At 44.3% G+C, this 18,194-nt stretch overlaps 1 protein-coding gene across 3 annotated transcripts in view; it reads right to left on the bottom strand.

Annotated features, from left to right (window-relative positions):
- Positions 1–1,337: 1,337 nt before the first annotated feature.
- The window catches only part of CLRN1 (clarin 1), a gene marked incomplete at both ends in the record, with an annotated part of 34,329 nt that continues 17,472 nt past the window's right edge, over positions 1,338–18,194 (bottom strand). Inside the window, 2 exons of one of the 3 annotated variants that reach the window (XM_079766212.1) lie at positions 1,338–1,603; positions 13,470–13,693. In XM_079766212.1, coding sequence (XP_079622338.1) covers positions 1,338–1,603; positions 13,470–13,693 — 490 coding nt within the window. The remainder of the gene's footprint in view (positions 1,604–13,469; positions 13,694–18,194) is intronic. The other 2 variants (XM_079766213.1, XM_079766214.1) reach the window with 2 other exon arrangements.

The following is an 18,194-nucleotide window of genomic DNA, read 5'->3' as shown; positions in this document are numbered from 1 at the left end:
GTCCAATGAGAGCATGGGGAACCTGGCCTTCGGGGATCTCAGGCCACTAACCCACAGGGTGATTGCCTCTGCACTTCCTGCCTGCTCCTGGCTACAATGCCTGTGTGTCTAACCCACTGGGCTGAAGACTCCCATAAGTGGGCTCTAGCTCATTACCAAACCACATGTTCCCTCTAGCACTAGACTGAGTTGTGATCTAGAAATTCTCTAGGTGCGTTTCCTGAATGGAGGAAGAGGGACCACATCTGGAAGGTGTGGTCTAATGTCAGCCTGTGGCTGTAAACTACCAGCAGAGCAAGTTAATTCTCAGGAATACAGTCATTTGCTTCTTGTAGGCTTTTCCAAAAGGGAATAAAGCATTTTTGTAAAAAATAAGCACTTTCAAAACCCTTGAATGGGAGCTAAGTACCGAGCAGTCCTGGCGGGTGGCCTGGTGACGGGTCCTCTGTCATTCTCTGCCTCTTCCTGTGTGAGCTCTTGAGGACAGCAGGTGGAGGAGAGAGGGGTTAGCTCCAGGCTCAGCTGTGGCCTCTGGTCATCTGCACATCAATTTCATGGGTCATTCAGTGGGGGAAGTTGACCGGGGTCATGCTTTGTGACAGCCAGACCAAAAGCCACAATGACACTGCGTTACCATCATAATCCCAGAATGTGGCATAATTTCATAATTGGAAATTAGCGTTTAAGACACTGAGGTGAGAAACAACAGCCCCAATGAGTCATTTTGTATGAAGTTTACCAGGAAAATAATTTTTCATGATTCTTCAGAGGCCCTGGCAGTTGTCTCCCTTGTAAATACTGTGTGAATGTAGTGGGGTCCTAAGCATGAGAGAAATACCCTTAGCTCTGGTTTTTCTTCTTGGTTATTTTTTTAAGTTTGCAAATTTAAATCAACAGGCGTGACAGTAAGACTGTACTTTAAATGAACTTTTTACAAAGCTCACTTAATGCATTATCATTGTAAGAAGTTATTCCTGCTCTGTTTTCTGGTGTCTGTGGCAACAAATGTATGGTTACGTCCGAAATAGTATGTTTCTATTAATATAGACCCCCCATGCCTTCTGATGCCCCATGATGGAGCAGGCATTTTGCACGTCGCTGTGTAGGAGGTTTGTCCATTCCAGTTGACGGCCTTGGCAGCCTGGTGAAGCGATGTCCCCCAGGCAGCACACCTTCCGAAGCTTGCCTTCTGCTCCCCTCCTTCCGGCCGGTGCCTCTGGTGCGCCGTTTGTAAACATCATCAAGGTTGGGTGGTCTGACTGAGGCATCTGGAAGGATGCACAAAATTAACCATATCCAAGCTCACTGCCTTGGAAAACCACAGACATGTTTGCCGCTCAGTACATTAGATCCACAGCTACATTCGTCGTCTCTGTGTCTTTAGATTTTGCAAAGGGAAACTGAAATCCAGCAAGTCGTATTAGGAGCCCATTCAAAAAATGAACAAAAAAGCAAATGAAAACGACCCAGAATGAGGTGGTGTATTTTTCACTTTGCGTTTTGTAGGCATAAATCCCTTCTTTATAATTTGCAATTTTTTCTGAGAGGTGGTGAATTTTCACTTCAGAGGCAAACAAAATCATGACAAGACAACCGCAGGACCCTGCAACAGAAGCAACAAACACCATGTTGGAACAAATATTTCCTGATGGAGAGGGACAGGGAAGAGGGTGGAGGTGCAAACTAAAGAAAGCCTTTTACAGGTATCCTCATTTGCATTTTTCTGTAAAAAATGTATTATTTCAAATTAGTAATCATGAGCCTGATTCCCCACACAGTGGGTGCTAGTGCCTGGGTGATGGCTTTGAGTGAGAGGACTTGTGGAAGTCGGGTCAAGCTGTGTGGTGAAAAGGCTTGGCTGTTGGGCACCTTAAAAGCACAGTGATGAAATCAGGCACAGAGCAGCCACTGCTATGATGTGGCTTCAAGAGAACAAAATTCTCTCAACAAATTTCTCAAAATACTTCACAGGCCATGCAAGAGAAATGCCATTCAGACAGCTCTGTGGAAAAGCTGGGCTTCCTTCAGAGGGTTATGTGCCTCCTCCTCCTCCAGCTCCCACCTTGCTGCAGCTGCCCAGAGGAGTCCCTGAGCAAAGGGAGCCATGGATGAGGTGTTGAGGCAGAGAGTACCTGTTCTCCTTGTTAACAACTCAGGATTTTCACCTGGGTTTATTATATGCCACGCATGTGGCTGCCTTGAATAAAGACTACATTGATTGGCTGAGAGTGGCTGAGATGTAGGGGCAGCAAAGTCTCCTTGAATTATGCATGTATTAGGGTCTTCCACTATCATTATTTTTCTCCGATTTATACTCATTGGTAGCCTAATCTCATCTTAACTGGTGCAGCCGCCATCCGGAAGAGACCTCTGCAGGACAGGGGCATCCACACTGACCGGTGCCTAAAAACTCTGACAGGACCTCCCCTCTTGGAGATGGGGAACCCCGGGTGGGTGGATAGCACAGGCGCAGAACAGGTGGCAGGAGGGCAGGGTGAGGAGCACAGTGGGTGGCTGGGACTCCCAGGGCTTCCACAGCCTGTGTTGGATTCCAGGCCACCACAAAGGGGTGCCAGTTAATAGGAGACTTGCTGAGATGGTTTTCTGACTTAAGTCAAACCAATTTGGGTTCCCAACCTGTGAAATTAAGCAGTTTTAATCACCAAATCTCAATTTCCTTATCTATAAAATGTGGATAATAGAGATGACACATGATTAGCATTTGGCATTAGAACTGATACGTATAAATGCTTATTAGTTGGTAGCTATTCTTATGGTTCTCACGTATTACTTTCTTCTCAAAAGTTTTCACCTTAATTCTTTCCCCCACCACGCATCAGGTAGGTAACCCAAAAGAATGTATTACAGTGCCTTGCTCCTCCAAATACTCGCCCGTTAGGCTTGTGACTCCTTTAGGAGGGGTGATGCTTTTGGTTCTTCCATTACAGTTCATCAAGTACTCTGGGAGCAGCAACAAGTGGCCTAAGTTCCCATCCATTAATTCACTCCTTCATTTATTCAACTAGATTTATTATATGCCACGCATGGGGATAGTGGTGGAGATTTAAACATTAAAACAAGCACATGTTTTCTGCTCTAACAGAGTGTGTCATCAGGCAGGGAACGTAGATACAACAATGATGAAATCAAGCACAGTGATGTAATAGTAAGGGAGGTACAGGTGGCCATCACTGAGAGGGTGGGCAACAGCATGGAAGGTTCCTTAGAAGTAGCTATAGGAGAAGTTAGCCCAGCAAAGGGACGCTGGCCTGTGTGGGGAGAGCATCCCAGATGTGGGGAGCTGCAAGGCAAGCGACGGCCCCCATTACTTCTAGAGGCCAGGTTTGGGTTGGGGTGGAGGTACAGACTGGACCATGAGGGGTGAGGAATGGGGGGAGCAGGAGAAGGGAAATCACATCTCTTTATTAGAATTTAGCTTAGGACTGGCCCTATCAGCTTGACAATCACTACAATACACCCCCACATGATCAAATGATATAATTTTCTTGAAACTTCGCTTCCCACTAGCCTCAGAGCAGTAGTTGAAAATATCCCCATGTCAAATTTTGTCAGCCTAGTTTTCCCCTGGCAAAACGGTATTACTCCTTCATTGTTCGATCCAACAAGAAGGCTGCAATGCTGTTTTCTCTTTATTTGCAAATGGAGGAGAAAATGCCATTTCTTTTACAAGCGTCTTCTTTGTCTGAGAAGATGGTGAATTTCAGACAGAAGAGAAACACTGTATTACCTTAGTGCTTGAAGGGAAAATTCAAGCACGGTTTCCTTTTCAAGTTGCTAAATATTTTAAAGGTATTACTTTGTTAAGGAGACAGCATCCTAGTGAGACTGCATTTCAAATTCCTAAAGTAAAAGTTGCTTGAGGTGTCTTAAACTCACAGCTTTCCCCCACCCCCTTTATTTTATTTTATTTATTTATTTTTCCATCCCCATTTATTCCCTGCCCCCATACTCTCTTCCACCTTCACCTACCCCAGCAATCACCAGACTGTTATCGGTGTCCACGAGTTCTTTCTTTTTAAAAATTTTTTTTGCTCAATCCCTCCATCCCAGCCAACACCCCCACCCCCACCAGAGCTGTCAGCCTGCTCTCTATCTATGAGTCTGTCTCTATTTTACTTGGTAGTTCAGTTTGTTCATTAAATTCCACATATGAATGAAATCATATGGTCCTTGTCTTTCTCTGACTGGCTTATTTCACTTAGCATAATGCTCTCCAGGTCCATCCATGATGTCGCAAAGGGTGAAATTTTCTTCCTTTTTACGGCTGTAAACTCAGCCTTTTGCCATAGCTAATACTTTAAGCGCACAAGCTCACGAATCAGAACATGTTGTCCAGTAGTTGAGAGGATGGACAGCCTGAGGTTCTGCTCTGGATTCTGGGCTTGGCCATCTGGTCAACTTTGCCATTTCAGAGTCAGAGCATAGAACCCAGCCCGAGCCTCAGCCAGCACTGCTAAGAGATGTGAAAGGAAACAACTCAGTGTGGACTGAGAATATTTTTGCTTTTCTCTGTCGAGGGCTCTAAACGATACACGAGAGCAAGTGTAACTGTTTATGACTTAAGGACCAAAAGGTATATGGAACGGTTCTGTTGGTGGTCTGACTGCCAGGGACACGGAGGAGGCGTGTAAGGGATGTGAATGATGGTGAGAACAGGGCTTAGCACCTTTCCAGTGTGACTCTCAGGCTCCAGCAAGGGGGTCCCACACCCAGAGGTCCTGCTGCCTCTCTCTCTGGAGAGCCCTCCTCCGTGGGGCAAGGGATCTTTGAGGTCAATGGGCCAAGCCCAGCTGGAGTCCCTGACTCGCCTTCTAGATACAGTGCTGGGACCTGGGAATTCCTTCCCCAAACACCTGACGCTTTCCAGGGCTACGTGGGTATCTCCCCTGGGCCATCCTCCCAAGGGCAGACTCTGCGTCTGGTACACAGCCCTGAAGCCGGGAGGTGTCCAAGGCACAGCTGCTTTGGGCGTGGTCAGAGCCCCTGGAGGTCCTTTACAGTGTGGATGGAACCAGGCACAGAAGGACAGAGGACAGACAACAGCCAGCTCTCTTCCCATCGCCACATTCAAGTGTAGAATTGCCAGGGCTCAAGGAATCTGGCCTCCCAGGTCCTACGGAGAGATGTTTGTTCAGGCAGGAGCCGAGAACACGCCTCAGTGAATAGTTTATTAATGTTTAACTTTTAAATGTCTAGACACGGGGTATGTGAGCTGTCATTCATACTCTTGCCCAAGGACTTACAAATGTTAGGATCAGGTCTGCTTGCTTCTCTCCTCCTTTTCCCAGTTTTCCATGTACACCAAGAGCCCAAATTCAGCAGGGCCATTGGGCCAGATTCCCCACATCTGTCCATCTGACCAGCACTGCTCCAGCTCATAGGAAAGGTTAGAGCACACTAGACTTCAGAAACCTGCCACACCTTGCTCAAGCTAGAATTTGAAGTATAACCAGGCATAGGGCCCAGGTTTTACTGCCCAGGGTCTTACTCAAAGACCAGCCATTTTTCCTTCATGTGTTTGATTACCCCACCATCTGGCTGATTCTTTAGTGTTTTTTTTTTTTTCCTTTAATGACTTTGATTACTGAGTTAATTTCTGACTGAATAGGATTGCTGAGTTACAAGGCTGTCACACCACGAATTATCAGTCAATTATCAAGCGATTGTAATGTTCTAGACACTGCACACTCAGGACTCTCTCTGGCAGCTGTTGAGAATTGGGCACCTCTCTCCTCCTGGCCTTACAATAAGGGGACAAAGGTCACAGCAAGGAGAAAACTGCTTCTTCATTGCTGGCTGACCCCTGAGAGGGAACATCCTGCCAGGATCTAGGTGAGTCCAGGGCAGCAGGAGTTTTGGTAGAGAAGTGTCCTCCAAGGTGAAAATCTATGAAACTTTCTCTCATTATCACCGGGATTGTATTTTGGGAAATAATAAATTAGAATTTCAGTTCCATCTAAAGTAATGGCCGAAATTTCCAGAAAGCTAACACATCATCTTTAAACCCTCTTATAGATGACAAATGTCAGAGGCACTCCATTTTCCCTACAGAATGATAAATCAATAATTTCCTTCTTTAAGGAGTCTTGAGAAATGATAAGTGGGGGTAGGAGAGCCACAGCTTTGCAGGTGCAGGTGCTAATTTTCTGTGAAGTTGTGCCATCTCACCAGGAAGCAGGTATTGGAGGTGAGCTTCCCAGCAGCCATTTCTTCTCCGAAGGAAGTGGTTCTGGCTTCCATGGCTTTTAGAGACCAATGGCTACCATCTAGACAATGGGCAGAGGGTCAAGTAAAGCAAACTAATATCTAAGGGTAGATTCTGAGGGCATAATGAAGAGCAAGTTGGTCATGTGATTCCCAAGAGCAGCTGTGGATGAAGGATTAACAGCAAAGAGTTGAAGAGGCCATGTCTAACTGGAGCTTCACAAACGTCATGCTAGTGAGAAGGGTGATTTGTGCCAAGATAAAACGGTCTAAAAGCACAGTCTTTTTCCAATTTGAGTTGATTTTCAGAAAGGGGAGAATGTCATTTTTTTACCAGGAAATATGCAGGACTGCTCCTATTTTACTCATTTACTCAACAAGTATTTATTGGGTGCTTATGCACTGTCTGGGCACCAGGGACACAGCAGCGAACAAAGCAGACAGAATTCCCTATCTTCATGCAGCTCTTGGTGGTGGAGACAGTGCAGAGAGAGGAAATAACAAGATAGATTTAGTTTATTGGAGTGTGATACGCACCAAGGAGAATAAAATAAAGCAGGGAAGGGGGATCCCTTGGGAGGGCCTCAGAGAGAAGATTACATTTTAGTGTCTCTTAAAGGATGTCAGGGAGTAAAAAAGTGGATTTTTGAGGAGAAGAGTATTTCATACGCAGGGGAAGGAGGGGAGCCAGGATGACAGTGAGTGAAAAGGAACCAGGTGGTGAAAGCCGAGAAAGGAAGGCAGAGGTGAAGGAGGTGAGCCGTGTGTGTGTGTGTGTGTGTGTGTGTGTGTGTGTGTGTGTGTGTGTGTGTCGGGTGCTTTGGAGGTCATAGCAAGGACCTGGGCTGTGATCCCAAGTGAAGCAGCTGGGAAGACATACATGCACATTCTGAGTAGGAAGGAGTCTCCTTGCAATTGTGATAGAACAAGATAGAGCATCTCCTTCACAGGTCATTGCTGGGCCCTTTGCAGAGTGAGTTAGATCGTCCTTGTCCTGCATCCTTGACAGGAGTGACCCAGAGTGCAATCCTCTCACAAAAGTTTTGCCCCTTCAGCTGCTGCCTGCATATCAAAGCAGTTCTATGCTCGTTGCCACCATGAGCTGGCGAACTTCTCTTTTTCCTTCTGCAGCCTCCTTTCTAAAGGCGATGCTGAGAAACTGATAGAATATTTCTATTGCTGACTTTTCTCCCCAGTCCTTAACCTTCCTCAGGACCCGTGGCTTTGGTGCTGGGATCTCCTGTTTCTCTTTCTCGGACTCTGAACAGCAGCTCCTCCAGAAGGACCGGAGTGAAACGAGGTGCAGGTAGTTGCAGAATAATGAGTCCTATACATAGTAAAGAGGCCAGGACGTTATTGACACTAAAACTGATACGCAATGAAAGCATTCTTCTATTTTTGTCCTGCTCTTTATTTTCTGGTCTTCATGTTTCACATATGACTTGTGCTTATTTATGTGCCCTGCCACTGTTGTGATTATCATAATTAATTAAACCCATATTAGTAGCATCCCCCTTTTAAAGAAAGGCAGTCATTTTATTTGGTTGCCTTGCTTGGTATAACTCATTACATGATGCTCTACATAAAAGAAGACATAATAAATGTAATTTGCAGTAAGCCCCACATTTCGGAGGCTTGCTTGAGCTAATACATATCGTATTATCCTCAGAGACTGTTCCCTGAACTATTTAGGACATTCCAAAGTTGATTCACAGCAAGTCTTCCACCCAGCCTGCTCTCTTTTACATGCAGTTGATTCTGCGATCAACTAGGAAACTTCTAGCATGGAACATATAAAAGCATACGCTTACATATCAATGCTCCAGTGTGAAACTGTGGGTCCATTTGCTTCTATATTCAGTTCTCTCTCTCTCTCTCTCTCTCTCTCTCTCTCTCTCTCTCTCTCTCCTCTCTCTCTCTCTCCCCCCCCCTCTCTCTCTCTCCCCATCTCCCTCTCCCTTTCCCTCTCTCTAATTTAATTGGAATCTCTGGAGGTTGAGCCTGAGCAGTGGTATTTTTTAAAGCTTTCGTAGGTAATTCTTTTGTGTGATGAGTGTTGATACAGGCACAATGATACAGGTGCACATGTTTCATTTACTCAACAAACCCTGAGTGAGGGCTCACTAAGTGCCAGCTGTTATAACGGGCACTGTGATACCACAATGAATCAGGTGCACAGTTCTGCCTTCATGGAGCCTACAATATAGTGCAAGAGTCACACAAAAGTGGACACAAATAATTAAAGATCACAACAATTATAATTGGGGTGTTATGATAGAAAATGGAGGCGGAGAGGAGATGGGGCTTCAATGTGGTGGTCAGCAAAGGCTATGCCCAATAGCTGAGTTCTAAAGACATAAAGGGGCTGAGGACCCTCAGACAACTTCTGGAGGAGAGGAGGAAGCACATGTGAGGATTCTAGGGGAAGAGGTCTCCTTGCTGAAGGAACTGAAAGTAGGCCCTGTGGTCAGGGGGCAGGCAGGGAGTGGGAAATGGAAAAGAAACCAGATTGGCGAGATCAGTTAATGCTAGTTAATGTCGGATATCCAAAGCCATGGAAAGTCTTTTGGGATTGATTCTAATTACAATAAGAAGTTTGTGCAAGACTTTAAGATATTGAATAGCTGATTTACTTTCTAAGAAATTTCTGGTGAAAGACTAGGCTGCTGCATTGGAGATGGAGAGAGATGAATGGATTCTAAAGACATTTCAAAAGTAGATCCAAAACATTTTGGAGGTAGCTTAAGTAGACAGTGGTGGCATTAACCAAGATAAATAAAATAGGAGAGGAAAAGGCTTAGAGTTTAGGGCAATAAAGAAGCAGGGAGAGGATCTCAGCACTAAAAATCAGGTGTTCTACTTGGGGCATGTCAAGTTTAAGATGCTGTGAGATGTGCAAGGGGAAATGTCAACTAGATAGTTGGATATGTGAGTCTAGAACTCAGAGAAGAGGTCTAGATGAACAATATAAATTTAGGAGTTGTCAGGATATAGATATTATTTAAAGCAATGACAATGGCGAAGATCATCTAGGGAGAGGATGTAGTAAGACAAGAGTTGCCCTGGGACCAGTCCCTGAGAATACCACCAGTTATTTTGGGTGGTGGAGGAGGAACCAGCAGAGGACACTGACTAGGTGTGTTCCAAGTTGGAGGAAGGAGACCAGGAGACCTCCGTGTCCCAGAGGCTGTAGGAGGGAAGTTTCAAGAGTACTGGTCACCACTGAGCTTTGTGAAAGAGTCAAAAGGAGAGTAAATGGGAGGGGAGGGAAGGTGGCAGGGAGAGGCAGAATGATGGAAAAGGGTGGAAAACACTTCCATTGAGGTTTAGAATACAGAAGGGAAAGAGAGAGATGTACACAAATTAAGGAGGTGAAGAGAGGGAGCCAGAGAAAGAGAGAGAGAGGAAGAGAGAGAGACCTGGGGCCCTGGTGTTAGTGTTTTTGAAAGCTCTTCCGTGATTCTAATGTACAGTCCAGGAAGAGATTCACCGCCCACAATGAACTGTGGGGGACCATTAAGATATGGCTAACATCCTAACTAGGGGAACGATTTCTCAGACCTGGTTTTAATTGACAGGAGGAGAGAGAGCAAGCTGACTTGCATGGGTTTCATGGAACAATAAGAGTGGTCAGAAATGTTGCACAAAGAAGGCTGAGGAATATGATGAGCTGAACTGGAAGCCGTGAGGAGTGGAAGGAATGTCTGGTCCAGAAGGGCCACAGTGTGAGCCAGCTGTGGGGACTGAAACCAGTGGTGGCCTATCCAAACTGCTGTTCCCTTTCTCTTCTGCATCCAGGGCCAGGCCTGTACCGCACGAGGAAACATACGGAGCGGCTTGTAGCACTGTTCCCTGGGCGGTGCGGAAGGTCCTGCCTAGACAGTAGGAGGACTCCCTTCCCCTCCCTTCTCCCGTCTTCATGCTTCGGGACCAGGCAGCTAAAGAAATAACTCTGCAATGACATCAGCACAAGGAAAGGGAGAACCTGGGGGAAAGTAGGAGAAGAAGGGAAGATTGAGAAGTTTTCTCTGCTGACTGTGAGGGAGGCCACCTGGGCAGAAGGTGGAAGAGAGATGCTCCCTGGAGGGTCTCTGATGAAATGTGACTCACACTGGAACTAAAGGATCTCCCAGTCCAGGCTCTGGCCTCGGAGCGTGTCATTTATTGGCTTGCAAGGGTTTCATGGAGCAATTCAGCATTTGAGATAAGGGCTGTGAAACTCCCATCCTCCACATTCAGAGTTTATACTGGGGTCTCCACGAATATTACAGCTTCAGATAAATCTTCCCACACTCCCGGGTCCTCTGGGGACTGTCTGTAGATGGACAGGGAGTCTGTGATTTACAACTAACTCTTTTATCACCAAAGATCAGCTGGGAGTCCATCTGACCCTCACACATGTTTTCAAAACTTATTGGAAATTTTGGTATTTAAAAATAAGGATTTGGGGCTTAAAAGAACATAGATGATCTGGACACACTAAGCCTTTCTCCTCTGCAAGACACAGATCTGGAACTGGCTCCTTCTTTCCTTTCTCCCACTGTTTCCCTCCCCTCACCCACAAACCTTTATTGAGCACCTTGCTTTTGCCACAAGTTCAAAGCTAAGGTATAGTGGAAGCACATGGCCCGTGTGCTCCCACGTATATTCTGTGCTCACGTTTTCTTTGCATTAGACTTGGCCAAAGGCCACGATAAGATCTGGGACTTGGATTAAATTCTGCATTCTCTGAGTCATGTTTTTCAAATACTGTTAGTTTGGTTGCCCATTAGTACTGTCCAATAATTTGTCTTCCAAATGGGCTGTCCTGGATTTTATTCAGAAGCTATTGTGAGATGGCTATGCCAGTTAATAAACTGCCGTGTCTCGGCTTCAAACCAGCTCTTTTTTCTCTGCTTTGTGATGCTGGGTCAAGACTCTAGTTCTGCCTGTCGGCTGCTTCCCACACGGAGAGCACGGCAGGGCGGGGAGGGCGGGGAGCAGAGGGGTCTGCTCCTTCTGCAGCTGGGAGTCCCCAGAGGTTGCACACGCCCGCAGCTGCGCTTGGTGTCCCGTGGCAGTGCCGTCTCTGCAGGTGCAGTGCCTTCTTCCCAGCGGTCTGAGACCTGCACCCGGGCCTTTCCTTAAGTCTCTGGGTTCTCCCCTTGGTTCTCAGAGCCCTAGGGATGGTAGCTGCTTTCTGCAGCTACGGTTTCTGAGTTACGTCGGGTCTCCTTTGTGTTTTTCCAGTTCTTCCAACTCCTGTTTAATTAATTCCCTGTTACCCTGGTTCCCAAGCTTGAGCTTGCTTCAGAACCCCCTGAAAGAAGGGCTTGTTGAAGCTCAGCATGTCGGGCCCCACCCCCGGAGTTTCTGATTCAGCAGGTCTGGGGTGGGGCCTAGAATCTGCTTTTCGGTCAACTTCCCAGTGAGGCAGATGCTGCTGAGCAGTCACTCCCTCTGTTAGAATAGCACGTATTCTGTTTTCTCGCTGACCCGACTGATTCGGTGGCCTTCGCTGAGACAGCACGCCACCCGTTTGGTTTGGTATGCTGGGTGGGGGAGGTAGTGGCAACACCCACTTCTGACCTAGGCCTTCCCGTGAGATCCAATCTCTATATAGGTCTGTCCATCCACACTCTGTACCCGTGCTCTTGCTCCTCTGCCCTGATTGCAAACCCCTTGGCTTTCCTTTATCATCTTCCATTCCATCTCTCCCGGGCTCATGTCCCATCTTCTCTATGGGCCTGCTCTGCTAATTCCAAACCACGTGAATTCTGATTTCCCCACTCTGTACTGCACTAAGTGACCAAGTTAACATGTTCTTTGGGGCTTGCTTTTTCAAGTCCGCAATGCACTGAATTGTTTACTGTGTGCGGAGCCTCACACTGGATGCTCTTGCTAGAGATAAAAGATGAGACTTAGACTCAGCCCTCACGGGGGAATCAACGCTGCACAATTGAAAAGTGGTATTATTTGCTTGTGAAAGATCTGGAAAAAATATCAGTAGAACCCCCACTAGAGAGAGAACTACTTTGGTAGCTTGTATCATTTGATTATCAAGGTGAGGGTGGGATAAGACCAGAAGATGTGAACTCAAGCAATAATGGCTAGAGGCTTGAATGCCTGCTGACAAGCAGGCTTCGTTTCACTGAGTGGGGACTATGGCAAGTGTGTGGCTGGAGTGGAATTATGTGGAGGGAAGGGAGTGATGACAAGAGAAAGAAGAAGCCTGGGGCCTGATGACAGTCACAGGACAAATCAGAGAATGAAATGGGAGAGAATGGGGATTTTCAATACTCTACTTGCTGATGTGTTGTAATCTTGCACATCTCTCCATGAAACCATTAGAAAAGCTACTTGCTTACTGGGACTACGACAAAGTATTGAGTCTTTTTGCAACTTTGGTGTGGGACGAAATCAGAGACATCCTATAAGAAAATGGCTACATAGGAGTTATATATTTTATTTTCTTGTTGTTTTTTTTCTTTCTTGTAAATATACGCTAAGCACCCTGTGGCCCTGAGTGGATTTCGTATTCTTTTCCATCAGTCCTGGTTACGAGTAGCACATGTTTAGTGATGAATTAATTTCCAGGTTTAGAATTTATCCTTGCCCAGACACACCTACCATTAGGCCACAGAAAGTGCCCACAGGCCTGAATACAACAACTCATATGTGGGTGAAACACTCGTCCTTTGCTTTTTTGATGATTTTTATTTATTTTTCTGATTATATGTAAATAAATGCACATTATTGAACATTTGTAAATAATAAAAAGTGTGAGAGAAAATGAAAATCACCTATATTTCAATGTTCAAAAGTAACTACTACCAACAGAATGGTCTCTCTATATATCTTTATCTATATATGTATTTATGTAATGGAGGCTATATTTAGAGAGTATATATGCAATATATGTATATATATTCTCTCTATATATATAAAACAAATTAGTTCCATATTTATAAAATTTTATATACTGTTTTTTAAACTTAACTTTCTATTATAAGCATTTATCCTTTTGATTATGTTTTATTCAAAAATATAACTTAATGTCAGCATCATAGTTATTCACATAGACTACCATAATATATTTATTGAAATCCCAATGTTGGATAATTATATTTTTCTCCACTTTTTGCTATCATATGTAATGCTACTGTGAACATTTATGTATATATACAGCGACACTGTATTTGAGTAGACCTATCTTTTGAGATTGAAAAGCACATTTGTCTTCAGGGGTAGAATTTTGTTCTTACCTGAAATGAAGCTCAGAAGATACAAACCTAGAGGGCCGTGCAGAGTTTCAAAGGGCTTGCCAAAAGCGTTGTACATGAAGAAGGCTGTCCCCACCATGGTTAAGACAATCAGGATCATGGAGAAGAGAATGACATTGACGTGGATGCTCACTGGGATTGCTTTGAGCAAATCTGGGAAAACTGAAGGTAAAACAAAGATTAGAAGGAATTTAATTAGCAGTTTTCTGCAAGTTTAATTTAAAAAATTAAATCCCGATATTTTTAACTTCAAAAATTACTAAAATCCTTCAGATGAATACATTCTCACTAATTTACAATGGACTTATAAAAATATTTAAACATGGGATTATTTTATAGAACTCACCAGTAAAAACTAGCAAAAGAGAGGTTTGAGGGAATTTATTTTCTGCTTTGGTCATATGTTATTACTTCAGTAAACAAGTGCTGGCTTTTTTTTTAATTGATTAAGGTATTACATATGTGTCCTTATCCTCCCATTGACCCCCTCCCCGGCTCATACCCTCACCCCTCTGGTGTCTGTGTCCATTGGTTATGCTTATATGCAACAAGTGCTGGCTTTATAACCAAAAACTGTACATAAGTTTGATGCACAAAGTTTTTTTAAATTGATTTTTAGAGAGAAGAAGGAAGAGAGAGAGAGAGATCGATCAGTTGCCTCCCACACATGCCCCCACTAAGGATCAAACTCACAAACTTTTGATGTACAGTATGACGCTCCAACCAACTGAGCCACATTGGCCAGGGTGATGACCAAAACTTTTAATGACATTTCTCAGTCATCATCTATATTTTTAAAATCTATCTTAATTTATAATGACATTTTCAATTTGGGAATCTCTGGGAGAGTTCAAATAGCAGGAGGTTTTTATATTTCCTTTACCAACTTTAAAGAATAGGATATTTGTAGTCAACTTCAATATTTTGATGTAGCACAAGCTGTGGGAAAATAATTTTTGGTGGTACAAGAAATATTTTCCATTTGAAAAACAGGCCAAGTCTATTTCTAGATTTTGTGTTCAGGGTAAGTTTTTCTTGTTTTCAAAAGAAATGAAATGCTTTATAAATGTACAAGAAATATTTCTCTTATCTGGTGAGACATCAGCATGCTTTAACATCAGCAAACCTGACAAAACCAATCTGGGGAAGTCTATTTCAGTCTATGTTAGTTTCCTGAACATTTATCAAGTGTTTAATTTATTTACTGAGCTACTACTATGTGCCAGGCATTCTTCTAGGTGCTGGAAATATAACCATCAAACAAGACAGACAAAGTGACTGTTGTGGAACTTATGGCCTAACTAGAGGCCTGATGCATGAAATTCGTGCAAGAGTAGGCCTTCCTTTTCCCAGCTGCTGGCACCGGCTTCCCTCTGGCACCCAGGACCCGGGCTTCCCTCACAGCCCCAGCTTCCTCTGGAAGGACGTTCAGTCTAATTAGCATATTACGCTTTTATTGTTATAGATGGCAGTGGATAGACAATTAACAAGTAAACAAATATGATACCTTATTGCCAAAGATGGCCACCATCAATTCCCTTCCTTCTTTTACACACACGTAACTTCCCCTTCAAGAGGTAGAATTTATTCCTCAATTCCCTTGAACCTGGGCTGGCCTGTGACTGAGCACCTGAATATGACAGCAGGGCACCTCTGACAGTTGCCCACCTAGCCTATGAGAGGACCAGCAGTTCCCACTGCTTGCCTTTTGGAGGCTTGCGCTGCCCACCATGCGGGAGGTCCAGGCTACTTTGCTGGAGAGAGAGGCCACTGGAGGAGCAGCAGGCATAGGAGGAAAGAGTGTTGGACATCCACCCCAGCAAAGTCTCCAGATGACGTCAACCCCAGCTGCTATTTAACTGCAACAGTAGGAGAGACTCAATCAAGAACTGTCCAACTGAACTAACAAACTTGTTTTAAGCCCCTGATCTTAAATGATAGGATGATATACATTTTTTCCAAATAGTGCTAGGGGATTATTTTGCAGTGATAACAATAAGACACTTTCCATTGGTGATAATGTTATGGGGGAAAATAACAGGGTAATGGGATTGGCAGTGATTGAGTGAGTGATGAGGGTGGTCAGGAAAGTAACACCTGAGCTGACACCGGAGTGTTGAAAGGAAGTGGCTATGCAGAGATCTGGGAAAGAGCATTCCAGAGAAAAGGAACACAGGGGTGACATTATAAGAAACTGCCTCCCTGGCCGGTTAGTTTGGCTCAGTGGATAGAGTGTCAGCCTGCAGACCAAAGGGTCCCAGGTTTGATTCCTGTCAAGGGCGCGTACCTAAGTTGCAGGCTCCTCCCCTGGCAGCCCATCAATGCGTTTCTCTCACATTGATATTTCTCTCTGTCTTTCCCTCTCTCTAAAAATCAATGGAAAAATATCCTTGGGTGAGAATTAAAAAAAAAAACAACACCTATCCAGTAAAGTCACCCTTCGGAAAAAAAAAATAACTGCCTAGTGTTTTCTAAAGTGGCTGAACCACTTCACCTTCCCACCAACAATGGAAGAGTCCCCGGTTGTTCCTCATTCTTAATGGCACTTTTTCAAAAATTGTAGCCATTTAATAGATGTGTAGTCTGTCACATTGTAGTTTATTTGCATTTGCCTAATGGCTAATGTTGAGCATCTTTTTTTGTGAGTTTCTTTGCCTTCTATATACCTTTCTTTGGTGAAGTGTCTGTTCATGTCTTTTGTGCATTTTTATTGGACTGTATTACTATTATTATTGAGTTTTGAGCATTCTTTATGCATTCTGGGCCCTTTATCAGATAAGGAACTCACAATATTTTCTCCAAGTCTTGGCTGGTCTGTTCATTCTCTTATCAGTGTCTTTTGAAGAACAGTTCTTATTTTTATGAATTCCAATTTATCAATTTTTTTCTTTTATGTGTCATGTTTTTCATGTCAAATATCAGTAGTCTTTGCCTAATGCAAGGCCACAAATATTTTCTCCTCTGTATTTTTCTAGAAGTTTTTTAGTTTTAGGTTTACATTTAAGTCTATGATCCATTTGAGTAAGTTTTTAAAATTGTTTTAGTACTTAGCTGAATATAGACTTAACATAAGACCCACAATGCCATTTCTAGGTATTTCCTAAAGGAATTAAGAACACATACCTACACAAAACTTTGTATGCAGATGATTAAAGTGGCTTTATTCATACTCACCAAAACCTGGAAACAACCTGAGCTGTGACCCATCCATATAGTAAAATACCACTCAGTAATAAAAAGGACCAGACTGTTGGTGACAGAACAACATGGAGGGCTCGGAACTGCGTTTTGTGGGGTGAAAGAAACTCAAAAGGCTGCATATTGTATGATGCTATATATGTGACATTCTGGAAGAAGCAAATGGTAAGGACAGAAGGTGAGGAAAAGAAATGACCACGAGGCCAAGAGCCAAACACCCAGTGTTCTAGTCTACTGTGGGACCTTCAGTAGGTTGATGGGTCTATTTTCCGCCCTGTAAAGTGAGAGGGTCCAGGGGATGAACTGGGAAAGTACCAAGTATTTGAAATCTGAGGAGTTTCATATTATGTTTCTCTTCTTACTCCATGAATTCCCTAAACCTTGATTTGAAACCTTATCTGAAAAAAAGACTAATTCTACCTTTCTCTCAGATTTGTGAGGATTCAGTGACATTAACGTAGGAAGTTCCTAGCACATAGTAAGTGCCCAGCCGAGGTTCAGTATGGCCCATTCCACTACTGCTGATGATCTCACCTCCTCCAAGACACTGCTGAGGAATGCCCTCCTCTCCTCAGCATCGTCAGTTTTCCCCTCCCTACTGGATCCATCCCATCAGCACGTTATTTTCTCATCTTAAAAATACATCTCACTTAAGTCCTCCTCCAGCTTTTGAACCCACCACACTGATCTGACATTTCCCAGGCAATAGTGAGCTTCCAGCTGCCCGGCCCAAAGGTCCGTTCTTCACCCTCATCTCGCCTGGTCTACGTTTGACACAGCAGCTCACTCCTTCCTCCTGGAACCGCTTTCTTCCCCTGGTTCCAGACACTGCACTCGCCCGGTTTTGCTGCCACCTCATCAGCTGCTGTCTCGATCTACTTGTTGGTTCGTCTTCATCTGAGTCATTTAGGGGCTGACGCAGTTGTCATATGCTTTCTCTTCTGCCTCTTCACTCGCTCACTTGGTGCTTTATCCAGTATGATAGCTTTTCCTAGAAGCACTCTCAAATGGATTATTTCCAGACCAGACTTTCCCCTGAATCCCACATCTGCGTGTTGTCCAATTCCTTATGGAACATCTTGACTGGCATATTGACTAGGCATCTCAGTGTGTCCCACATTGAACCCATGTTCTTCCTCTGGCTTTCTCTACCTCAGTTGCTGACAGTTCCATTCTTCCTGGCATCATCCTTGATTCTTCTCTTCCTCTCACATTTCATGTGCAGCCCATCCGGGAAGCCTGTTGGCGCTGCATTCAGAGTTTGGTCACCTCTCACCATCCCACTGTTCCACCCTGGTCTGAGCCACCATCATGTCTCACTTGGGTGACTGCAAGAGGTCCTAACTGATCTCCCTGATTCTACCCCTCCTACCTACAACTTGCGGTCAACCCAGCAGCGAGAGGGATTTTTAAAAAATGTATTGGTTTCGTTGTGGCCAGTGTTCTCAGTGGTTAGCACATGCACTGAGAGGTCACAGGTTTGATTCTCAGTCAAGGCCATGTACTTGG

The sequence above is a fragment of the Cnephaeus nilssonii genome, assembly GCF_951640355.1.
Source record: "Cnephaeus nilssonii genome assembly, chromosome: 3".
NCBI classification, from domain to species: Eukaryota; Metazoa; Chordata; class Mammalia; order Chiroptera; family Vespertilionidae; genus Cnephaeus; species Cnephaeus nilssonii.
The sequence above is the reverse complement of the archived record's forward strand: the minus strand, read 5'-3'. Positions and strand labels throughout refer to the sequence as shown.